This window comes from Cylas formicarius, unplaced genomic scaffold, assembly GCF_029955315.1.
Source record: "Cylas formicarius isolate icCylForm1 unplaced genomic scaffold, icCylForm1.1 PGA_scaffold_10__41_contigs__length_53128322, whole genome shotgun sequence".
Taxonomy (NCBI): Eukaryota; Metazoa; Arthropoda; class Insecta; order Coleoptera; family Brentidae; genus Cylas; species Cylas formicarius.
This window is the reverse complement of record NW_026844214.1, coordinates 10006994-10033917: the sequence shown is the minus strand read 5'-3', so window position 1 is coordinate 10033917 and position 26924 is coordinate 10006994. Positions and strand designations below refer to the sequence as shown.

General features: G+C 33.8%; 3 protein-coding genes across 3 annotated transcripts in view; 1 reads left to right on the top strand and 2 right to left on the bottom strand.

Annotated features, from left to right (window-relative positions):
* Positions 1-26924, top strand: part of LOC132708255 (uncharacterized) — a 377569-nt gene that overhangs the window by 268412 nt on the left and 82233 nt on the right. The window lies entirely within an intron of this gene.
* Positions 9862-11012, bottom strand: LOC132702069 (brachyurin-like). The gene is made up of 3 exons (XM_060670485.1): positions 10910-11012; positions 10502-10668; positions 9862-10441 (listed from the first exon to the last, which is right to left on the bottom strand). The coding sequence occupies exons 1-3, from the start codon at positions 10982-10984 to the stop codon at positions 9898-9900; spliced, it is 786 nt and encodes a 261-aa protein (XP_060526468.1). The 5' UTR covers positions 10985-11012; the 3' UTR covers positions 9862-9897.
* On the bottom strand, positions 15934-25982 carry LOC132707751 (coagulation factor IX-like). The gene is made up of 7 exons (XM_060679694.1): positions 25884-25982; positions 24707-24870; positions 24376-24653; positions 22270-22511; positions 19821-20011; positions 18607-18884; positions 15934-16239 (listed from the first exon to the last, which is right to left on the bottom strand). Exons 1-7 carry the CDS (start codon positions 25944-25946, stop codon positions 15971-15973), a joined length of 1485 nt encoding a protein of 494 aa, XP_060535677.1. The 5' UTR covers positions 25947-25982; the 3' UTR covers positions 15934-15970.

The window sequence follows — 26924 nt, the reverse complement described above, 5'->3', positions numbered from 1 at the left end:
ACGAAAATTGTTGTATCAGGTAGCTAAATATACACGCAGGTATAAAATCATGTCAATTTAGCTACCATACCAAAATGATCAACAACAGTTTGGTTTTTAGCTAAATCTATAGATATTGAAATATATAATTACAAATTAAATTTGGCCTACAAACAAATAGGTTTGGTATAGGGTGGCCACCCCCTCAAAGTTGTATCAATTATTTATTTATAAAAAGTAATGAGCAACATGCTAAATTTTTTACTGTAGCTTGCTAATAATTTTTATAAACAAATGATCACATTGTGCTACAAATAAACTCGTAGGATTTTTCAGTCCTACACTTTAAAGTTGTTGACCTCACGATAATACGTTATTCATCAGCAACTGTAGGAACCAAAGTTAAATGAAATTTTATGACATTTTCTATCTAAATCAATTAATGTGCTACATAAAAATAGGTAGATTTCACAAGTCCGACAAAAAATAGGTTGCAAGTTCGACTCTTGGACATTATTCCTGCTTAACCTCTAAATTACGGTCTAACCTATAAATTTAGTTGAGCAATTAACTCTTTTTTTTTCTTAAAATATTCCTACAGTCATTATCTATAATGCTGTTTTATACAAATGAGTTTAATTAAGTTGTTTCATTATTATTTATAATTTAAGAAATCAACATTTTTTTTTCATTTTTTTATCGTCTCTCGTCTCTCTCGTTTCTTTTTTCACGAAAATTAGGTTTATCACGCAGTATATTACAAAGACAATACTTCATGATCACTTTCACAATTAAATGTTATAAAATAAAATTAATTATCACGTGTTGACAAGCGAAGTAAACAAAACTTTTTAATGCACAATGTATGTATGTTGTATGCGTGTGCTGGATACTGGTATGTTACGCGCATGCGCGTTGATGCGAATATATACCGCCGATTTGATATAAGTATGTGTATGTATACATATACACTTATATTCGAATATACACGTATGTACACGTAACCACGTTTAAGTTAGGGGCCATTTTCGAAATTTTCCAGTGTAGGACTGAAAAAAACCTACCATTTTAATTGTAGGACAAATGTTGTTTTAGATTATTTATCTGATTATCTCAAAACTTCGTTAAAAAATAAGCTGTTGCTGATCACTTTTACATAATAATCAATTTGATATGATTTGATACTTGCTCATTCTTTCAGCTACCTGTTTTGCAACTTTTCGCAAAATAATAGCTGGGCTTCTTATTAAAACGAATCCACTCACAAAAATTTAGGCGGTTGTAGATGGTTTTTAAAAATAGTTTTGTTCAACAGCTTTAAAATGTAGGACTGAAAAATCCTACCAGTTTCTTTGTAGGACAATGTGATCATTTGTTTATAAAAATTATTACTAAGCTACAGTAAAAAAATTAGCCTGTTGTTCATCACTTTTTATAAATAAATAATAGATACCACTTTGAGGGGGAGGCCACGCTGTACCAAAGCTATTTGTTTGTAGGCCAAATTTAATTTCAAATGATATATTTCAATATCTATAGATTTAGCTAAACACTTAACTGTTGCTGATCATTTTGGTATGGTAACTAAACCGACATGATTTTATACCTGATACGACAATTTTCGTAGAGGAAAAGGTTGGGCGTCTTGATGAAATGAAACGATTTCCAAAGAATTAGCTTGTTGCTTATCATTTTAAAAAAAGGTCCAGGGCTCCCGGACTATCATCTTGGGACTACCTTATCGCAGAAACTATTAGGGATGGAGTCAAAAGTTAAACTTTCTTATTTTAAATGGAACACCTGGCCAATATTCTAGAAATATTTTGTGTATAATGTTCTATATCTAAGTCTAACCGTTTTTGACATTTTCAATTTTTTATGCCGAAAATGAGGTTTGCAGGACGAAAAAAATCTGCCAATTTCTTCATCAGGAAGCGTTTATTGTTTCGCTTGTAGACAAAGTACTCGGAATAACGGATTTCATAAGAAATTTCGTACGTGAAAATTAAGATTAAAAATGAAATTTTAAGAAATGCCAAAAAATATGTTTTGGTAGTTTTTTTAATTTTATTTTTCGCTTACCCTCTATTAATATATATCGAAATTTCTTATGACATCCGTTATTCGAGTACGCTGTCTACAAGAAAACTTACTCGAGTGAAACAATAGGTGCTTCCGAATGAAGAAACTGGCAGATATTTTACGTCATGCAAACGTGATTTTTCGTATAAAAAATTGAAAATGTCTAAAACGGTTAGACTTAGCTATAGGATATTATACCCAAAATATGTTTAGAATTTTATATAGAATTCAAAAATGAAGTAATATACTAGGTATTCTATTTAAAATAAGAAAGTTGATATTCACCCACGAAAAATTGCACACAATTGCACACATTGCACCCAAGATAAACGGCCCACCCAAAACATTCAATGTCCTACAAAACTTTTTAAAAAACATATTTTACTATGCACTAACTGTCGTTTATTATATATAATTAAATATGACGTTGAAATTATATCTAAAAACAATGTTTTGCAGGATAAACATAAATTGAATTAAAAAAAAAACAAAAAACGTGTACAAAAAAAGTTTATAAAATATTTTGAAAATATGGTAATATAGGTATTAATAATTGGGCAGCGAATGAATAATTGGAAATGATGCGGTCTCAAAAGTTGATTCACACATTGATACTTTTATGACGCCAAGCGGTAAAATATAGAACCTTCTAGAAACGGAGCAAGTAAATCGCGAATAAATTTTCGAGAGAAAGTTCCAACGAAGCGTCGAAATCCAAGTGGGAATATATCGTCAGCCATCAAGAAGCCATAATCAAACGCAATTAAACAAGCTGGAAGTTTCTTCGACTTTCGCAGTAAATTTTCAGGAATCGGGCAGATAATTAAGTCGATGTCAGCAACGGCGACCAATCGGTATCTGTAAATCGGTTTGGAAAATCAATCCTCAATACAAAGTTCGGTCTCTGTGTTAAACCGGCAACGCAGAGAGAGCAGTGAACTTTAGGAGTTTTCAGAGTATCTGTTTTTTGCGCGAAATAAAAAAAACATTATTCTACGAGCTCTGTGGTCAATAATTATTTTCATAGAAGTGAAACGAAAACACCTCATAGTTGCTTACACGAAAATTTTCTTTTTAGTATTACTTGACATTTTTAATATAAATTTAAATTTATGCAGGCCGTACGAACTATTAACCACTGTTTCAAGTTTCTAATAAAATTATCAAAATTAAGTTAAGTACTTGGAATCGTTCAACTTGCAAGTTTTAGGTACTTGGGGCAATAAACGCTTGTAGTTACAATGCCAAGATGGAATCCTGTTGTTCCAACTTTTTTGCACGACTCTTGGGTTTTGTTCTTTAATTCTGCGTCCACTTAATTCTCATTCTTTTTGTTACATTTTCTTTTTCAGTAACTGTGACAGATCTTGTTCACATTTTCCACGAAATTAGTTTATTAGTCTCTATTTTATGCGTCTGCTAATTTGCAAGTAATACCTAATGCAGAATCTCGGAGTTTCGTAGACAAACTTGTTTACCGTATATTCTAATCTTGCAACAACGCTCCTGGGTGTCGCGAATTGACTGCATAGTGCCTGCGTTATGACATAAGCACGTTTTCTTGTTAACGAGTCTCGTTAACACTTTTCATTATTCCCGTCCTTTACTACCCAGGGCTTTGTTTTTGCGTCACAGTCGTAGTGAACGTCGCCGACGCTTTCAAACTTTACCAATTAACAAGTTTTTTTTTGGCATTGAAGACCAGGCAAATACAAAGTTTGGTTAGTTTGGGACAATATTAAAAGTGAGAATAGGGTAATTTCGATGTGGTCAAGACTACTGCCGCTCACCATTTTAAATGGGGAACAAGATCGCGGAAACAAACATCATTTAAAAATCAGTTTAAATTCATATCATATAGATTTAAATTTGTTGTAAAATTTAAAATTCATTTTTTCAAACTATTTTGCGAAAATCTGAAGGACACCAAATAATTTTATTTTTCGCATACAATAAGCTTTTGTTAACTCGTAATTTTGTTTGAATTAATTTTTTTTATTTTAGCTTATTTATTTTATTTCTGAAATTGATGATGATAGATTTTTGAAAACATCCCAAATTCTAATCTAACCATACTAACTAACCAACGAAAATCGCACAATAACCTAAAAAATGCCAGTCGGAGATGCAATCGTGCATGAACGCAAAATCCTTGATTGAGATCTTAAATCTGATTGTGCAATATTTTTGACAGCAGTAAAATGAAAAGCATTATCCTATACCCATTCCATCTTAATATTAAACTAACTAATATTGTTGGAATCCAAATAATCTTTTACCACATTTTTTACGGAGATATATCGACACATTTTCTGAACCATGTGCTTGGTTTAATAGCTAGATATCTGGTGTTTTTTTCTATCATACACTCTTCTGCCGATTGTAATGGCAGATTGTAATGGCAGAAGAATATATGATAGCCTATCAAACCAATCGCATGATTCGGAAAATGTATATATCCGTAAAAAGTATGGTCGGATCTGAATCTCCTAAATCTATTATTTATTCTTAAAACGTATTGGGTGCCATTAAAATTAGGTCTGATTAAATCGGAACTAGCAATCTTGCAATTAAAAATATAGTACTTTCTGTCATAAAAAACGGTAAGCAGTTTCCACTCAATATATACATATTAATGAAAATCACGTTTGATTCAGCGGTTGATACGCCCCTGCATCTCGCTGTCTGACAATAACGTACAACTGAAAATTTTAATTAAAAGTTCACGGTGGCGTTTGCAGTATTTTCGTTACGTCGATAGTTTGCTTCACTCCAACGTTAATAGCTTGAGTTTCAAAGTTATTTTACTTACTACCTACTTATCCTGAGTAACTCTTTCGTCAGATTTATAAAACAGAACCCTCAGACAATATTGGATATCGCAAATTTTGTCTCACAAGTTTTTTGATATAGCGTCCATTCAAAACCAAACCTATCCTTAGAAATTAATTTCCAGAAAAACATGAAACCTTTTGCAAACGTCTGACGTTGACTGAACTATATACATAAATTTTAACTGATTTTGCTAACTGACGATTCTTATGTTACGAATGGTATAAAAATTTCCCTTTAAATTTAAACATACTTTAAATATGTTCGATTTACATTTTCTGTAAAAAGTGGTGATGTTGGAATTTGAATTTGAATAGTCCCCGGTCATCGATTTTTCATTATACACACCTCTCATAATTTAAATGATAAGCTTCTAGAAATTCATAGCAGTAATTGATTTTATTTAAAATTATATTTAGTGAAAGCAGTGACGATTTATCCAAAGTCTAACGGGTCCGGTGTGGCGTCATGTCAAAATCTGGATTATATTGTGACTGGAATTTACGGAAACTGCATAAACACAGACTCGGATGAATTTGTTAATTATTGTTGCATTTGTTATTAACACTCTCCTGAATTAATATTTTTTCTTTTTTTTCCAGGTAAGTGAGAACAAGAAGCCTTCACAGCCAAAGGTAACTAGGAGTTTGCTACTCCTTCTTTTCTTTTGAAAATGTCATCTGTAAATTGTACCCCATAAAATGGCAACTTATTACAGCATTCTTAAATTTCGTTTAGAATGAATCTTGCGTTTTAATTTATTTTATATTGGGAAAGTTATTCTGTTTAGATATTAATAAAACAAAGGAGCTTCAAAATTCCCATCTTATGCCGAATAAATGAATATTCGTGGTCATTTAATTCATGATTCTATTACGGAAAAAAGGTATCCTATTGAGCTTTTCATTTCGTCAGAAAATTTCAAAATTCATGGACAACACATTATTTATTTTTTGTGTTTCCTATTTAGGATTATTAATTAGAATAAGTATTTTATACATTCTTAATATGATGCAGTCTCTATAAAGTTCCCGCCGTTTTTTGAAACAGTCGGATGACCACCATCAAAGATAAGGTGTATTTAAAAAAATATATTAAATGTTTCTAGCAATATGTTTTTTTGTCATCAAATTTAAATTTTCGTTATTAATGAAAACCAAAAGCGAAGGTGCATAAATAATTCTTTCTGCATCAATCATCAGTGTGAAAATATCCGTAAAATTATTTGCTAGACATATATCCATAATTAGAAATCTATGTATGAGAAAACTGATTTTTGTATAAAAATAGAATGAAAAATGTAAATTGGTTGAAATCTTATATTTTTTTATTAAGAAAGAAACTTCATCAAAATTATTTCCTATCAGTGACTTTATCGTTACAAAGTTAAAGCCAAAATGAAATTTCCGAAAACATCATTAATAAAGATTTTCTTACCGAGACTTATAATGCCAACTTTTTTAGCGATAATTTTTCTATATACCCGTCAAATAATATAAAAATGAAGGTAATAAAAACTTTTTAAAATCGATGCCACTTAACAAAACTTCAAAGTCCAGTAACGTCCAAAGTTCATTCTTCGTCTCCTAACCCCACATGATTTCCGAAAGTTTAAGGGTTGATCGTCAACCGGACATGCCTCCCCTTGTGCTCAACTCACGTTCGCACTTTGAACTGTCGGAACGTTCGCGTGCCACCCTAAGAATCCCCCCTTGACTTATCACCGAAACTTTGAAAAATTTTGCCCGATTGGATCCTTTGATAGGAGTTGCCGTTTCGGTTCGTGCCTCACAAATCACATGTGCCAACGTTCGTTTCTTCTTTCCATTTGAATCTTTCAAGTCTCGTGACAAGTTGCCCTCCCTCGACCCGTTCTCCGTTCCTGAAAGAAATACGCCGAGTTTATGATTCGTTATTATCTAAGGAATATGAATCAATAATTTGCATTTGGTAGTTACCAATTACAGATTTTAGAAATTAAGTGACCTTGGTAATCTTGTAATATTTTGTTCCTGCTTCTAAAAGCCACTGTAAGAATTAATAACCATAACCAATTTCTGCGGCTACTACTAAGCAGCGCAATTATTTAAACATCGGATTTTAGTTTTATATTTTAGAGTTTCATGAAAAATATATTGCAAAATGATAATAGAGATCCTACAAACAAAAAGTGCAAATATCAGACTATTATTTTTATGTTTTTTTTTTGTTTTATTGTTTTTTATGTTGTTATGTTTTATGTTATATGTTCGTTAATGCGTTTCTTGAAGGATCTACCTGTTTGTCCAATATAAATTTTAGGACAAGATCCACATTTTAACCTGTAGACACCTGATTTTTGGGATTTTGGACATTTCGATTTATTGTTTTTTAAGTATTTTCCTATTGTATTGTTAGTTCTGAAAGCTATTTTTAAACCACATTTTGACAAATGTTTTGAAACTTTTTCTCCTAAATATGTAATTGTTTTAAATTGTTCGTGTTCTGTATTTGGTTTCGGATAAATAGAGTTTAATGTTGTCTGTATTTGTTTTTTATTTCGAATTAATCAAATTAATCCTATTGAAATTATATTAAAATTTTAACAATCGAAACTTATCTTTTTAAATAATTCAGAACAAAAGTAAAAGCAACACCAAAAAATCCATATCAATAACACAACTTAAGGAATCATACTGACATACAGAAATACTAAAAGGATGTCGAACTTCCATTGTCTTTAGTTTTAACTTACACAACGTTTACTGTTTACACTTGATAACGGGCAGTGATATAACTGTCCGAAACGTTTTGTAAGTTAAAAATAAAAACAATGGAAGTTCGACATCCTATTAGTATTTCTACTGAATCAGTGTCTACCACCTTCAAGCATACTGACATACAGTCGCGGAATACCAGAACAAATAAATAATTGCAAAATCCAATAAGTGCGGCCTTAAATACATACAAAATCAGAGTAATATTTTTGTTAAAAACTTAAAAAATATTTATGCAATGACAAAATACATTTAATTAAATTCTTGCATGACTCGCATACTAGATTATTATTAGATAATTCAGTCGAAATGCTTTTGGTAACAATGCTTAACGCATTGCTTGAAAACTAATTTTAATTCATGTCTTGATAGTACAATAGGGTATTACAATGTAATTATAATATGTATATGTAGTGTCCGACTGAATAAAGTTTTATTAAAAAAAAAAGTGACTTGTGACGTCATCGTGGATTTCGACCGCGCTCAAACCCATAATTGAGCTACCAGAAATGTCCGAAGTGGCTATCGGTAATGGGTAAGGAAGCTGTCGTGTTAAAGTGACACTTTCCGCATCTTTGATGAGTGCATAATTTTTAGCCAAAAAAAAAACGTCCTAAAGGTTCATGAATTCTTGCATAAGTTGCTAAGCTATTGTCCACAAGAATTTGTTAAACTTTTTCATTATGAATACATGTGTAGCTTATTTTCTAAAATGCTCAAACCATACTATTCTGTTTCACTAACATTTATAAACTTCTTAAACTTCTGCCTTGTTGGATTTGAAATGTTGTTGTTCAAACCCTTTCGAAAATCAAATGCTGGCCTGTTTTATATTTGTTCTTCGGGTTCTGAACATGCTAATATGGTGATATTAGTTTGTCGGGTTCTTGTTTCGACTTCCGAATTATCGCCTATTAAAAGTATATGACTTACTCTGGACTGGGTTGCCACGTCTTACCCTGGATGTATAACGTGTACGCCATGAAGTAAAATTATCCTGGTAGAACCTATCACAACAGTCACCTACGTGATGGATTAACTCATTATTGAATTTTTAAAAATCGCTTTTAATAAAATTGTTCATATTCATCTCAACTACTTTCCAAAATATTAATAAAATATATTAGTATTTACTGGATCTGGTAATTTCTATGTCTATAATTAAAAGATTTTATTTTTATTGATTAAAATATTAAATTTATCATTAGTGCTGAAAACCGTTGAATTTTAGATTAGTGTTTATAATAACTATCTTAACGTAAAACCTGGACGCTTTATTTGGTAAACGGAGTTTATAAAACAACAATTAATCTTGCCAATTTCAAAATGCATGGCCCAATTATATCAAATATGATGAATCATACAATTTAACAGCATGCTAAGGGAGCCAGATGATTATGATTTATTACATGGCGTCACTCTGCCGTATTAGATCGGCAAGAACTACTGTATGTGTCTATTTATTGGCAGAGTAACGATTAAGAGTTATTTATCTATTTGGGTGCTTACCTTTTTACGAATAGAATTATAATTAGATTAGATAACCGTAAGCGTCTTCTATATTACTGATGTTTGTTCCACTTGTTCGGTTGCGTTTGAAAGATCCAGATGCAAATGCACAAATAGGGGAATTTCTCTAGTGACTGTGGAGGTTGCACCTGTTCATTGTTTGTAATCTATGTTGATTTTTAGAATTAAAGTTGCTCTGATCTGACTGTGTAGCGGCATCCGCATTTCAATAAATTTGGGTAAAAAAGTTTGATAGAACCGTGAGAATAACTACAAGACTTAAAAAATACTTGTGGATGGATAATTCAATGTCTACTTTTTTCAAATTTTCCTCGAACACAGGAAATGTGTTTTAGTTATTCTCTTCTTGCCTCGCCACAAATAACTTCGTGGCATACTTTCAAAAGTTGTTTTTTTTCTTAGCCGATTTACCAATTTCCATTTAATACCAATACTTTCTGAGATACCGTCATGTAAGGTAAGGTTGGTCATAATGGGAAATTTTATAGGGGAACTCCCGCTTTTAAAAGGGATAGACGGAAAGTGATGTGGGAGTTGTAAAAAACTTAAAGTAAAAACCACACGTGGATATTAAGTTATAGGGTGCAATATTCAAGGTCATTGTCTTTCCAGTTACGGAGTGGTCTTCCTTCTTGATTTTTTCATTAAATGGGTTGTTCGCATCATTCAAAAACACAATAATAGGATTTTTTTTTCATTTTCAAATTTTATTTGCAAGTTAGAGATCACCAGTTATACTGTGAATCCAATCCAGATAAGTCGCTACCTTAGTGTATACATCTGCACCGCCTAATAGGCAATCCTGAGGCCCATACGACACTATACCAATGACCTTGTTGTTCCAAAGCAACGGCCCACCAGAGTCGCCGACGCACGATCCTTGTCCGTACGCCATACTAGCGCACACTTGTGTATCTTTATTGAATCCGTAAGTGGCACAAGCCGATTCGTCAGCCACCTTCTCCGTTCCCTGTCTAAGGACATCGCTGGTTATCCAACCGTCAAACTGAAGAATACCCCATCCGATAACTACCACGTCGGCGCCAATTTGAATTTGAGAAGCCTCTTGTGCGGTAATGAGGCTTACTGGTTGAACTGCCCAAGTAAACTGGGCGGCTTGAGGAAGCTTAACAAGGCCGATGTCATTGCTTTGATCCCAATTGTCGTGTAAATGAAGTTCGTATGATCTAAATATTTGACGCGTGTCTGGTTCCGTCAAACTCATATTGTGCACTCCCAAGATGATATCAGAGGCCACCGATCTGAAAAAAACATTCATTGAAAAATTGACAGTTTGGTGTTGGTGGTATCAAGCAACTGACTCAAATATGCAGTGACCTGCTGTGAGCACCCAGTATGCACTAATTAGAGCTGCACCACACGACCATCCACCGCCATTACCGTCATCAAATCCCGCCAATACTTGGAATGGGAATGAGTGGGGCGCTACTTCTTGGCCATTTACAATCCTGGGAATGACGCCTCCTTTCTGTTGAACATTGATTTTAATTAACATGCATAAAATCTTCAGAAGAGAGATGGGATATGGAGCTCAAATTGCATTCACCTTCATTATTTAAACTTTATAGTTTGACATTCCAAGAATATTGCGGATGTTAAATGAAAATTCCTATTAAATCAACACGGTTAAGATGACACTTAAAAATTTGACTTTCGTTTTCCCTTTTCCATTTAGTACGATCAAATAAATACCGTTAGCAAAATGTTACCTTCAATTTCGGCAACCGCCATCCAAAAGACGGTACGGCTAATGCAAGGCACAACAGAACAACTGAGCACTTCATGTTCGTTCAGAATCTAATTATTGAAGATGTCAACTTTTTGTTTATATGCTCTATTTAAATTACTATATTGTTATCTCCATAAAGTGATCGATAAAAACGTACTCGATACTGGCAGGTTTAAAAATGTAGGAGGGTATTTCGAAAACCAAACAATTCATTCAATTAAAACTCTTGACACAAATAATGGACACGTGGAAGTCTAGTAGATATGTCGCACTCACCTGGCATAGTGACCATTTTGTGGATGTCCAGTTCGTGAAGTGAAATCATCCACCACAGACACCTTAGTTTTCTCGCTTACTGTTTTCATTTTTTTTAAATATTACTAAACTACAATTACATCTTGTAATCCATAAACGAAAAATGAATTGCAGATGCTCTATTCAATCAAAGTTGCAATGGTTTTACTAAGATAAATCCTGGTTGGGCCGCGACAAAAGATGAGTCTCAAAAAGTTCCTATAAGAATTTATTTAATTTTTTTATTTTAAAATAAGCCTTGTAAAAAAATAAAATCGAAAACTGGAAATTTCGGGATACACAACTTTGCCCTAATTTGAATACACCAGTTCCGAGATCCAGGTATATCATTATAATAATTTTAATCAAAATAATTAATTATTTATTTTGATAAATGGATTTTCATCAAGTAAAAGCCTCCTCAGTTCAATAATTTTAATATTTAATTTTAACTTCCTTTAGCGTAATACCAAAAAATACGAGATCCGCCAGCTATCCCCAAGTAAATATGACACGTTGAGTTACTTAGCTGTCGATAAAAGTTGCTCGACTAGTCTCGGTGGTGTGCTTTTTGCTTTATCAGTAAAAATGCAATTTTCAGCGCCCTGGGACCGAATTCGTTATAAACGTTAGCGAAACTGCTCCGTCGATCTGAGAATTCGCCGTCGAAATATCGGGAAACTTTTGATATAATTCTGAAATTACTAAGATGTTATTAAAGGAACTTCTACTGTAGATTGAAGACATTTGGGAATATCCAGTGATACTTCGTCAACCCTTTTGACGAACAGTTTCTTGGTGTTTATTTCGTAATTATTTTAGGTCGGTGATGTAATCCCAGTACTTTTAAAGCAGTAGGGGAAGTACTGCCTCTCTCGAAGATAACAGTACATAAAATCCGGATTATTGATATAATTTTTAATAATGACAATCTAGGCACAAGTTTCTAGTCAAATTGTGTCTAGTTACACTCTCATCAACGCTAAAACTTCCTTCATTTCTCAATAGAATTATAGTTATTTGTATTATGCCTTGTAAGGGGCGTTTTTTTTCGATGTATAGAACTTTAAGTTGCAATAAAACAAAGATGGATTATTCGATTGACATGAATTTTATTTATCCGAAAGATAATCTTGTGGCATTACATTTTAAATATGATTTCTGGAATATGACCGCCACGGCTGGCGCGGATGTAGTCCAATCTGGACGTCCAATTTTCGATGACTTTTTCCAACATTTGTAGCCATATATCGGCAATAACACGGCGAATGTTGTCTTCCAAATGGTCAAGCGTTTGTGGCTTATCCGCATAGACCAATGACTTTACATAGCCCCACGGAAAGTAGTCTAGCGGTGTTAAATCACAAGATCTTGGAGGCCAATTCACAAGTCCAAAACTTGAAATTAGGTGGTCGCCAAACGTGTCTTTCAATAAATCGATTGTGGCACGAGCTGTGTGACATGTTGCGCCGTCTTGTTGAAACCACATCTCCTGGACATCATGGTTATTCAATTCAGGAATGAAAGAGTTAGTAATCATAGCTCTATACCGATCACCATCGACTGTAACGTTCTAGCCATCATCGTTTTTGAAGAAGTACGGACCAATGATTCCACCAGCCCATAAAGCGCACCAAACAGTCAGTTTTTTTGGATGTAACTGTGTTTCGACATACACTTGAGGATTAGCTTCGCTTCAAATGCGGCAGTTTTGTTTGTTGACGTAGAGATTCAAGCAGAAGTGCGCTTCATCGCTAAACAAAATTCGCTTATGAAAATCGGGAACAACGGTAATCTCGTTTTGGGCCCATTCGACGAATCTACGCCTTACTTGATGATCGTTTGGCTTCAATTCTTGCACGAGTTGGATTTTGTAAGCACATAAACCAAGATCCTTCCGCAAAATCTTCCATAAAGTGGATAGACACAGATCCAATTCCTGTGCTCGATGGCGGATGGACTCATTCGGGTCTTCCTCAATGCTACGCTCTACAGCAGCAATAGCTTCTTCTGTACGCACCGTACGGCGTCTCTGGGGATGCGGGTTATGAATAAGAGTAAACGTGGAGCGAAAACGTTCCATGGTTTATCGACGATAAAATGGACGTAGTGCGCGGTACGTATTCCGCACAGAACCATTATTTTCGAAATAGAATCGCACTATTTGCAAGCGTTGTTCAGGCGTGAGTCTATTCATGATGAATTGCCAAACCAAACTGAGAATAAATCACTTGACAGCTGCTAAATCGGTCGCCAGCTTGAACAGTAATGCCAACTTAAAGTTCTATAGATCGAAAAAAAAACACCCATTATAATATTGTAGAGTAGCCTTTGTTTCACGTTTGATAAAATGTTTTCCAAAATTTAATCCAATATAATGATAAAATTGACTTCTGCGACTACAAATTTTCTATCACTTTGTCAGTTTAACCCATTCTAATTTAGTTTGTTTGCTTTTCTCCGATGGGTAAACCGCGCAAACGGGGGGATACACACTGCAATTCCTTTAATTATTTATAATTCCTTGAAATTCTGCTCACATTCCTTAGCATTCTTCTCAGAATTTCTTCATAGAGTGCACCTCATTTCATCTGCTGTTTACCCCTCGATGTTTTTTATACTTAGGAAAAGTGGTCAAAAAGGGAGTGGCCAAGCAAACGAACGATAAAACTTTACCATTAATAACTTAAGTATAAATTAGTTTCTGGTTCGATGCCGAGTTCCCAAATGATACGATCAAATGTTTGAAAAAAAATATATTTGCAATGTTATAAATTAATCTATATTGGCATATCACAGTGATCAATACCGGATCATGATTTACCGTAAATTCTACAGGTTTATATAAAAAAAGGTGCTTGATCGCTCTAAAATATCTCAATAAACCGTGTTCTAGAACTTCCGTGCTAAATCAATTTTTTAAACATTGTGCCATCTAGTACGGTACGCCGGGAAAGAATGCGTAAGATCTTTTTCTTTATGTTCTGTGAGTTATTAATACCAAAAGCGACAAACCGCAAGGAAAAATGCCAACTAGGGATTTCGAATAATTCGAATTACATTCAGGCTTTTGTATTCTACTCGCATGTGACCAATCATTGACACTAATTACTATCTAATTCAAGTATCTCGACAAAAACATTTTGTTTCATAAATGCAGTTTGGCGATTATTCAAGCACTAAATCAGATAAAAATTATTGTTTCTTTTGTCGCACACTGAAGTGTTTACGTAAACCGAGGAATTATTTCATCACCGCTATTGTTTTTCATTCAATAAATTTGGTTATATAGTATCTAATATGTCATAAATAAATTTAGAATTTAAAATAATGCAAAATTTTATAATAGTAATCATACGTGCGTCTATTCTTATCCGCAGGTTTCAATTACGATCAATTTATTTAACTATAAATAAATAGCAACCGAAAAATTGAATAACAATAGTTTATTATATGAACCTGCCGACTGTGGAATCGGACCATTAACAAACATTGATTAAAAATATTTTTCTAGTGACTACACACCGACCTAACATGCGGAAAGCGCCACTTTACCACTTCAGTTTCGTTTCCCACGGATCTGAGCCACTTCGGACATTTCCGGGATTTTACCGCACTGGTTTGGGAGCAATCGGATGTTATCGGAGATATTTCCCACGCCTTGAATTGTGATTGATTGTGTTGCTTTGCTAAAACGTACCGAAAAACTGACGGTCTTAGAGAAGTCACTCGTTTATTAAACACTCGCGCCGCTCCAGTCAAATAAACTCGTAAGTCAAATGCCGTTTACCGCACTTGTTGCTTAACATACTATTATTTGCTTTTTATTATACCAATATAAATAGGTTTTCCGAAATATTATTTTGTTGTTTCACCAATTAGTTCGCGAACTTAGGTACAACATATTAGATGTCGATATAAAATACAAATTAGCTTCGATTTTGTAGCGATTTGAACAAACGTGTGTGCAGGATATTATTCTTGATAACGTAAACGTACAATAAACATCGGAAATTTTAAAGTGTTTGAAATTAATTTCTGTTTTCTTGAATTGACGAACAATGCTACTCGACCTCATAAAAATTGTAAATTCATCCCAAATTATCTCTTAAAAACACTCGTTTGCATTGTGCGATTGCTAAGATATGCATATTTGCAAGACTCCCGTTAGTTATCTTTGGTAAAGTAAAAATAGGAATTACGTAAATATTTTTACACATTTATATTGAAAAACATTTCACTCTAGATTGGAAAACAGCAGTGACAATTTAAAATTCCGTGGTACTGAAACATATTTTTATATAAAATTCGCTTATAAAAAATATAACATTGCGGAAATAATAACATTTTCGAAAAATTTTGCAATTTTGAAATTAGTCTAATGTATAAGTAAACAAGAATGGAACGCCAACGCTGAAATAATTCGTAATGTAATGTTTGCAGCTTATGGTTTATTTGTCATAAACAGAAATTCGTGAAATTTTTAACCAAATTTAGTTTATATGTTTCGTTAATATTTATTAGAGAAGTTGCCATTTTTAGCAAAAATTAGTGTTTAATAAACGAATGAGTTAAAAAGTTTACCGAACGTGTTGCATACTATACTTCCAGCAATCCGCCGCTGCCCTTGTACCAAGTCCATCTCGTGAAACTGGTTGAATGATATACTATTAACATCTAACACATTAGGAATGAAGAAAGATATTGAGTTTTACAACCATATATTTTTAGCATTTACATTGGTAGTTTATTGCATTTTCCCATGAATCCAATCCAAGTAGTTAGAAACCTTTGTAAAGATGTCAGGTTCTCCTACACAATGTTCGGGTCCATAACTGACGACTCCTATCACTTTGTTATTGTATACCAGAGGACCACCCGAATCACCCGAGCAAGCGCCTTGTCCATTTACTTGAAGAGCACAAATCTGCGACTGACTTTGAAAGTCGCCGGCTTCTTGGAGACAAGCGGAATCGTCGACTACTTGCAGGGTACCTTTGCTTAACACGCTGGTGCCTATTTGCCACGTCACAAACAAAATACGCAAATCAAATGAGTTCGTTTATTTTAATTTCATCAAACCATTTCAAACCACTCGCTAAGAAACTCAGGAAAAAAGTGAAAAAATGAAAAAACAAGAAATCTGAGCATTAACTATTATACAAACTTGACCAATGTCAGTTTGAGCCCTTTGTCTCTTTTTCACGGAATCAGTTTTACACCTATAGCAATTTTAATGAAAACGGTTCAGGCAAATCAACCTTATTACTCGCGCCAGTATCTCTTCCCTTTTCCAATGCAGTAATAAAGGAGCAAAAGTACCTAACCAAGTGTGAAGATGTATATTTACTTTAGTGATTTGTTTGATCGTGTTTCTGCACGTAACAAAACAGCCGGTAGCTGACCAACTATGCATAATACGACCAAAAATATAGTGCATTTATTGCTTTGACGTTTCACCCGCAGACCTTCGCAGGACCGTGGTAAAACCCATCCCAACAGATTTGTATCCGCATTAAGTAGGCCTTCCCTGAGATGGACCATAACGGATATTTGTTGAAATTGGAAATTTTTATTTGAAACGTAAATGGACCGTTTTAAATTTGATTAAGCATTGATGCTGCGGGGTATTTTCGAATAAGTAGAAGCGTTTATTTTAACATCAGGTGATATGTATTGTTCTTAAGAGTTTAATCTAAATTGCAATATGTTCGTATATCTTACGGAGGTATTTATGTACCTGATATTCGAGCTTTGACCCTGTGAGGCTGTTTTCACTGGATAGTTCAAAGGACAAGGATAAGTACTTGTACTCTATTTATCTTACAGGTAAGTTTTAAAACAATCATTTTTGTCTTGTGTGCCTGCCTTCTTCTTGTATTTTTGTGTCTTTTACATAGTTCTTAGATCTGTAAATAACAGTCTTTTTTAAGACTATTGATTATATTCGCGGTAGATAAAGGTACATCATAAGAATACAGATAAATATTTATTAGAATCTTACACTTAAACATTTTTTAAAGGTCCTGTTTTTTAACCCTTTTAAATGTGGAGACCGTAGGATGAAGCAGAAGAAAGAAAAATTTGGAGGCGAAGTGGAAATGGTAGTAGCACTTAATGACAATTTAGAAAACGAACTACCTCAGTAAATAAAAAAACGAATTCATTTGTCTTCGGATGCTGAAGAAATTGTTTTGAATATTTACAATTCTGTAAGAAATTCAGAAGGGGAATTAGGAGTAACAATAAAAACAAGTGACATGACCAAAGTTCCGAAGTCAACTGTAAGAAATATTGTTGCAAATGGGATAGTCAACGGGAAAGTGAGGGAAGATGCTGGTACTTCGCAAGTTTTTAAAGAGCAACACGCGGATCTAATTAGGATTATAATTTACGACGCTTATAAAGTGAATAATAGAAGAACTGCATAAAAAAGTACTGACAGACTTAAGCATTAGTTGTGCCAAAGATTCGTTGCATACTTTTTGCAGAAAATGCATTATCAATTCCAAACAATTATCAAACGTCAAGTGCTAATAAACAATAAAAGAAGAAAATATTTATCGAGAACGATTAGTAGCGGAGTTGATCATTGAACTAGGTGACTACAGCAGCTATAGTGATGATGTTTTAAGTGACTGATACTTTATTATTATTATTATATTTAATATTTTGTATATTAATAATGATAATATGCAGAAATATAAAGAAATGGAACGTATTAAAATGTTACTTTCTACTAATTTTTTTATGTACATGTTTCAAGAATTGTGCGGCCAAAAAGATTGAAAATATATTTATATCCCGCTTGTTAGTGTAGTTAGATAAATTCCTAGGACGGTCCTGGAATGGTTTCGGGTAAGGTTCTGCTCGGAAGTGTGTTCTATAAGGGACTGCGATTTTGAAGTAATAAACAGTAGACAAAGTCAATCACGGGGTCGGTTGTAAAAACACTATATTTCTGGTTGAAGTATAACTGTGTTGCCCAGCGAAAATTGCCCCAATCAGCTTTCGACTTTTTGCTTATGCATAGCGGAACATTTCACATATTTGGATAACATTACACAATCGTGCAATCTGAAAAGGTCTTTCGGCTATTCCACCGCTTAGCAAAGCAAGAAAATTAGGTCCTGCAATTCCATAAACTTGTTGATTTTTCTGATCTTGATCTAATCTGCTATTAATAATGGATGCCGAGTAGTCGCGACAGTGTAGTGAGTTTTGAAATAGATACAAAGTTGCCTATTGTCAAGAGATAGCGAAAACAATATTGACTTTGTGGAGTATTTTTGGATATTTTTCTGTTGCAAAATAATTGGAGAGTATGTAAATAGTTAGCCTATGAACTTATAATATATTAATAATGTAATTTTGTTTTATTACCTATGTTTCGAACACCATCAATAAGTCCCCAACCGTACACGGTGACATACTGGCCAATAATATTTTGCACTTCCCCTTGAGTTGGTAAGGATATTGGTTGTACATACGATGTAAACTGAGCCGGCTGAGGCAGCTTAACCAAGCCTATATCGTTGTGTAAATAGTCGTCATCGTAAGCCTCGTGTAAAAACAGCTCATAAGATCTAAAGACTTGTCTTGTGTCAGTTTCAGTTTTACTCATATCATGCACACCCAAAATGATATCTGATGCCACAGACCTACAACGGAAATGCAATATTTGCAATATTCAACAAGGACTGGGCATTGCTTTAAAACAAGTTTCATTTCATCAGTTATTTTTCTAAGGAATACTCGATATAAATTATTGATGGTTGTTGTTTTATGAATTAGTTATAAACAGATTTCAGTCAATGTCCTTTCAGGATGCGCCCCAATGCTTTGGAAATATACCACGTTTAAGTGCAACAGTTTTATAGATATCGTGAAAAATAAATGTCACGATTAATTTTTCAAAGAAACTTCCACAGGCTACTGTAATACTTTTTATAAAACTTGCGTCGGCTTATGTTGACTCGAACAATCTAACGTTTCGTCAATCATCCTGTTCGCTTCTTCAGAGCTTGACTGAAACTGGCTCGCATTTTACTCTATACATGCCTATGTATTGTTTGAGGGGGCGGAGCTAAATAAGGGGCATAAACACCGACCTAACCCCCACCCTACTTAAGTCATTAAAAAAAATAGGTTAGAAGTAGTTTTGGTTAGTTTCGCAAAACTTTTGATTTTATGAATTCGCATTGCGTTAAATGATGATAAATGACGATTTGCAACCACTGTAATTTATTTGTCAACATTTTACAAGCCGCTCCTGAATGTTACGGAATTAGTATTTGCAATTTCCATTTCTTATGTGGGGCGTTTTTTAAGTACGTAGCTTAAGCGTAAGGAATGATTCCCTGGTCAATTTGAAGACAAAAATATGTGTGCTATATATTATAATAATAGAAAGTAAAAATGATGTTCAAATTGATGAAACTTGATAGATTTAGTTGTTGTAGCCTGTCCTGTATTTACTATTTTCCCAGGACGCTAGTACTTAAAAGATAGATGATTAATTTTGCCTATGATTCATATTAGTTCACGCCAGTTGTAAATTTTTTATGAGACAAACGTTATAACTGTTGTAAACTTACTCAAAAATGCAGTGGCCAGCGGTTAAAACGAAGTATTCAGAAAGTAGTACCGCTCCACAAGACCAACCTCCGCCATTTCCGTCATCGAACCCTGCCAGAACTTGATAAGGTACCGAGTGTGGTTGAACTTCTGTTCCATTTATGACTCTGGGCCCCACAAACTTCTTAGTAGCATGAGATTTGTGCAATGCCTTAAATATATTTAAGTTTCAGCAAGAGAACAGAAGAATTGTGATACTTCTTCAACTAACACTAAGAGATAGAAATATTAATAACTTAATTTTAATGAGTCCAAAATCGATAAAGGAAAATCATAAAATTGTATGACGCTTTACCTGAGGAAAGGCCAGAGAAAAACCAGCACAACCGATTAATACTATTGCGATTAAACCTCTCATATTTTACTATTACTTATTTCTGGTCGATTTTAGTCTGTGTTAATAAAATACTTTTTGACTAATTCAAGTTATAAAATATATAACAACAATAAGTACTTCAAAAAGTATTATTGTTGCCAATATCGATACAGATAGCTATATTTCATTGTCTAAATAAAACACTTGTCGTTGTGCTAGATATGATCTCCCTCCAAAAAAATTTAAAATGTCTGTTTTGTGTGCCATTAATGACATCGAAATATTTATTCAAATAATAAATAAAATTCATTCAATATTGTAATTTATATTCGGCTCTCTCTTAATACATCAACATCAAGTGCCAAGAAAGAAAGTAAAATTGCCAGCTCTTTCAGAATATCACTTGCTCACTCTATGTTATCCGTGCTCTTCTTAACCGACATTTTATTTTTCAGCCAACAAGATAGTCAGCCATGATTTTGCATATTGAAGAATTTATTGGGAAATCACCGACCTTTGATTATGTACACTACGATATGATATTTTGTGTCTTAATTATTACCCAACGCTTTTCCCACTTAAGAACTGTAGATACAAGTTTAAGTTCAGGGTTCGATTGTTTGTTTTACAAAGTTGTTGATTGGGCGAGTTTGATATTATTTTTCTTTCCTAACGAAATAATAACGGTTTAATCTGAGGGCAGACATAAAAACATTCGGGACAGTAGTAATTACTAGCGCCAATCTCAATTAACCGCATATTTATGCGGGTATAAAGGAAAGTATTTTCCATACCACGGAGAAAGTATTTAATAATCGGTCTGTAAATTTTGGTTCTTTTTATTCATGAAAAAGTACAAGTTTAAAAAAAAGAAGAAATTCACAGTTAGTTTTGTTAGTAGTTAACCTAAGTTTGGGTTAGGTTAGATGTACGGGGCTACCCACATATTATGCAAAAAGTTTGATTAACGCCATATTAGTCTTGAGTTTATTGTTTAGAAGTTTATCAACGATTTGCATACTACACTTTTTCTACAACGTGTGACATGACCGTCAGAATTGAAAAAAGTTGCGCATAATGGGTTGTAGCCATAGGTAACGAAACTGTCGTCGTAAAATAGCACTTTCCACACTCTCAATTCATTTTTAATTGGCTTGACCGGAAGTGCTATTCCAAGTTGATATCCAATCAGTTTGGCTATATCTGATTTTTTTTTGTTAGGTTTGGCAGGAGGACAAGGCTACGGCCTCGGCGAAATGCCGACAAGACCGCTAGACACAGTAACATAAACCTAATTGACTTAAGTACTATAATTTTATAATTTGAAAATGTGAAAACTTTGAAAACTTTTGAAAGTCCAGGAACAACTTAGTATTTTGATGGGCCATTACTTACTTAACTAACACCAATCCAGGTTGAGTGTAAGTAGCATACTGGGCGAATGATATCTATTTGATGTTCAAATCCCCTGCAGTAATCACGGAGAGGACTCTTGTAACTGTTATAGCCTATATTATTATTGTGTCACTATTTTAGGGGAAGGTATAGTAGACCTGCTGAGACATCAATGCCTTTCCGCAAATCGCATATAAAAAGATACACGACTTGCTAATCTGACGTTCCCTCCATTTAGTCATAATATTTTTGGTTTCCTATCTAATTACATGATGTAAGCAAAATAATTTGACAATTAAAAAATATCCAAACAGCTGAATTGGTACACATTGCTTAAGTAATGTAAAAAATAGTTGAGATTGAAGTTGAGTTGTTTTTACACGTTTACATACATCGAATTTGGATAGTTCAGATGATATCTAGGTATGTTATTTTAAAAAGCAATATTATACAAAAGTCCAAAATCATAATAATACAACAATAATAATTTTTTCATATATCATTCAGTGGAAAATTGATCAAGATAGTCATCAATGTGTTAATACACCAGTCACCACCTTAAAATTGAGAATTGTTAGGGTTAACTTGAGCAGAGCATTATTTGCTACTGAGGGGGAATGACCAAAATGAACAATACAATATAATGAATTTTATTCACGACGATTCTGATCCTGCAAATTCATTTAATGTTATTAGAGTTTAGCATTTATCCAGTCCAAATAATTAGAAACTTTAGTAAACACGTCTTGTCCGCTACAGTTCTCTGGGCCGTAGCTAACGATTCCTATGACCTTATTGTTGTAGACTAGAGGTCCACCTGAATCTCCGTAGCAGGATCCCTGGCCGTTGACTTGATTGGTACATATCTGCATTTTACCATCTAGACCACACGCGCCTGGTTGCGCGATTTGAAGTGTACCAGCATTCAATACGGTAGTACCTTTTAATAATGAAATATAAAAATAATTGTTCATAGTAAGAGCAAAAACAATTAAAAAGTATTTCTCTTCTTCTTCAATAGTCTTAAACCAGTCATGCGAAGTCAATCAGCAAAAAAACTATTTGCATATAAACTGCACCTTGAATGAAATTAAAAACAAAAACCGAAAGGAGGGATTCAACATAATTTCAAATATTCCGTATTTTTGAAAACTCCATAGCTTTTAGCTTTAAAATTTTGGGTATTATGTGTGAATTTTAATGCGTGATATGAAAAAAAAAAGGGAAATTTATATGTCCGCGCTGCATTGCCGAAAACTTACTTGACAAATCATTTGTTAATTTTCCGAAAAAGGAGTGGAAATTGAGATTACCTAAAACATAAATTTTAGCCAAAGGGAAGAAGCTTTTTTTTTTCAAAGAATCTTTCGCATCGGATGTTGACTCTACCTGACTGACGTTTCGCCAAATATGGCTGGCTTCTTCAGAGCGCTGTCTGAAACTGATTTGGTGATTGCTCGAATGATGGGTGGGAGCTTTAATTGCTTCGCGGATGACCGAATCCTACATGCAAATACATATAGTAAACGACCCTTCATCTATTCAGAATGTCACCGGTCAAAAATCAAAAATTCTTCAAGAACATAACTACTTGTAATAAAATCTCTCAACGATCCCTAAAAGACAAAATTGCTCTCGAAATAGCAGGTGTTTAGAGCATACCGTGCAGCTGTGGCAAAGAGTACATCGGGAAAACAGGTCGAAAGATATCAACTTGACTAAAAGATATCAGTCAGACTATGACAAATAATTATATTAGCGGTTAATGAGCATCGTCAAAAAACAGGACACCAGATTTTATTCGATAAGACAATACCGCCGTACTCAACAACATGGAATCGCTTTGTGCAACTTTTGGTAATGAACCACCATCAGAGATGATTGTTTACGATTGGTTTGTAAAATTTCGTCATGATCGTGCCTCCATCATTGAACAATATCAAGAAGCTTGGCCAAAATTGGTGATCATTCCGAGAAACATCGATGCTGTGCCCAAGATGATTAAAGATGTGGCTTACAGATGGATAGAGGCGTCTCTTAGAATATCTCAAACAATCGAAAAGAACGTCATTGTTCATCACGACAATGCCTGCTCCCATAGAGCACGTCAAACAACTGAATCCTTAAAAGAGAAAAAGATCTAATTAATGTCCCATTTATCATTTTCATCACCTCAAGGAGCTGTTGAGGACCTTCAAAACCATGTTTCTACGATATCATGATCATGATCTTAAGAATACCCGACTTTTAAAATATTTTTAGAAAAACAATAAAACACTTTGTTTCGAACCTGTTACTTTTTGTTTCATTTAAATGCAAAAATTTGAAAGGCAATGCTTGTACTTGCATATAACCATGGTCCCCCCGCCTCTCTGTCAGGTAGGTAATTTAAGGTTCGTGAAGAGCAATCATCAAATCAGTTCCAGACAGCGCTCTGAAGAGGACAACAGCATGTTTGGCGAAACATCAGCGACACAGGAGAAATCTATAAAAAGAAGAACCTTTCACCGCTGTACATAAATTATCTATTTAATTTACTTGTTTTTTTATCACATATTTCATTCATTTTGTTAATCCTAAAAAAAATATTCTCAGCTTTATAAATACATAATATATAAATACGTAATAAATAAACACTTCGGAATAATTTGATTAGTGGAAAAAGTGAAGTTGCAATGTGAATAACTATATCATTTGGTTTCCAAGATTTCATCGTTTGTATTTTATTTTTTTTCAATTTTCATCGCTCGAATATGATAAAAGATTACCGATCAAAATTATAACGTGATGCCAGGACCAGTTACCTATATTATGAGCATAATCCGTAAGGCCCCATCCATAAACAACAGCATATTGACCTACTATATTTTCGACCTCTTGTTGGGTTGGTAAATCGATCGTTTGTACACTCGAAGTAAGTTGCGCTGCCTGAGGCAATTTAACAAGGCCAATGTCGTTTTGAAAGGTATTGTCGTCATAGCCTTCGTGTAAATACAATTCGTATGATCTATATTCCTGTCGGGTGTCACGTTCAGGTTTGTTTATATCGTGTACTCCTAAAGTGACGGTGCAGCCGACATTTCTAAATTATATATGAGGTTAAATACATGTTTGTCGAAGTTAAAACCAATCTACCCGTAGACACAGTGACCGGCTGTCAATACGGCGTATTGCGAAATGAGCACGCCTCCACACGAAAACCCAAGGCCATGACCGTCATCAAACGTAGCCAGTACTTGATAGGGAACCGAATGGGGACTCACTTCTTGACCGTTGATGACTCTCGGACGCAATGGTGTCTAAATTAAGAAAGTTAGAAGACAGTTTTGCGCATCCTCGTATGTAGAATGGTGTTTATAAAAGTTATTGTTTAAAATTTATAGTCAGTTGGATATTTGAATGTAACATAGATAAATATTTTCTATATTTCCATGTAGAAACGGGGGTAAGGGCCGGAAGGTTAATTTTTAACTCCTGCCTCGCCTGCGACATACGAATAATTTTTCATATTCGCATTTTCGTTCCGTGTAAAACTAACTTCTTTTGCCAGACCGGACACTCGATAGTTGCAAGTTTTATTAGGTAGTCCGCGTAAGAAAACAATATCCAATGAATTCGTTTAAATTAAGACAAAGTACTTGCCGAGTTAATCTCTCGAAGATATCAATTATCTATCAACATTGTTTTTTTTGATTCCCCGCGATATTAAATCGGGAACACATCGGTTGTAAAAGATAAAACTTTTTTTTTGCGAATGGACAAATAAGGATGATTGCAATTAACGTGCTTGTAAAATCTAAAAACTTATTTACTTTGTAACATTAGCCATATTTAATCGAGATTATAGCAGATATAAAAAGCACATAAAATATAATTACGATAGAAGGTATAACCGATATTGATATATCAATTTATACTGATGAGTATTAAAGAGAAAATACCTTTATATAAATGCAAAAAGCAAAAGTCAGTTATTTTGGGATAGCTATATAAAACCATATTTCCAATTTTTTTACTTACGCTGTATAAACACACATAACCAAATATACTATTAAATTCTTCTAGTTTTTTGGATACCCTAACCCTAGATAATCAAGTGTGATTATTGGACTGTATCTTTATAGCAGAAGACTAAACTAAAACCATCTAAACTTCTTATTCAATGCGGGTCAGTTTAGTTGTAACTTTCACGATAAATATTTAACAATTTTATTTGTTCGATGCATTGTCAGATAGATCTATCTATGCCTTTAATCCGTTGACTTTAAAATAAAGCGAAATTTCTATTCTATTAATTTTTTTTTTATTTTACCTGAGGCAGGCCGAAAGTCAAGCCAATACAAGCCCAACATAACACCGCTAACACGCAGTACATTTTTCAAGTTGATTTAATTTGTTGTTATAGCTATTAATAATGGTTATTAATTTCGAAACCTTATCTCGGATAGAAGTGGTGGAACACTTCAAGTGTGTTAAACGTCATACAGCTTTGTGGAAATACCGGGTGTTTTACTTAATACGATGCATTATTTGAAACTGACATTCGACATGAAGACCAAAAATACTTTGCTTACTTCATAATACTTTAAATAAAATTTTGTTATTCTAATGGCTTCTAATTCGCAGATTTTAATTTTTTCTCGACAGCTAAGCCGCATGAAAGTCAATGCAAGCGGATTTCTTGTTAAAATAAAGTGCGACTTGGGTTTTTCGATTATCCTATCTCTTGATTTTATTTTTATTTTATTTTTGTTTAGTATGGTTTCTCTTGTAGTACTAAGTATATTTATTATCATTAAACTGATTAGAGTAAAATGTATTTATCATGTAGTGTAAAAAGGTGTATAATTGTTGAGTAGCTGAGTTAAATCAGCTAGAGTTCGCGCTTTCAGAATGTTGTACTGTATCCTGCGCCTCATGTATATTTCGGAAAGTATCTTAAGTATAATTAAAGACTATTATTATTATTATTATTATTATTATTATTATTATTGTAAAATATCTTTTTCACTGACCTGATTTATTTTGATTGTGTTGTGTTGTATGTTTGTGTTGCCGAAAGTGATTGTTGCGATAAGCATTGCTTGATTGGCGAGTGCATGTGTCGCCGAAGCTGTTATTCCGATAAGCATGGCGTTGTTGAAGGGGCATGTGTCGCCAAAGGTGAATAAATATTCCAGTAAACAGTGCTTTACTGGATTATGGTGGTGGAACCGAATTGCAATGTTCTTGAAAGCTGATGCTTTCATATGTTTGCCAAATGATGCGACATGGCAAGTTACCAGTAAATTGATTTTGGTTTCCTAGTAAAAGTTTTGTTGGTTAATGATACCAACAACAATAAGAATGAATT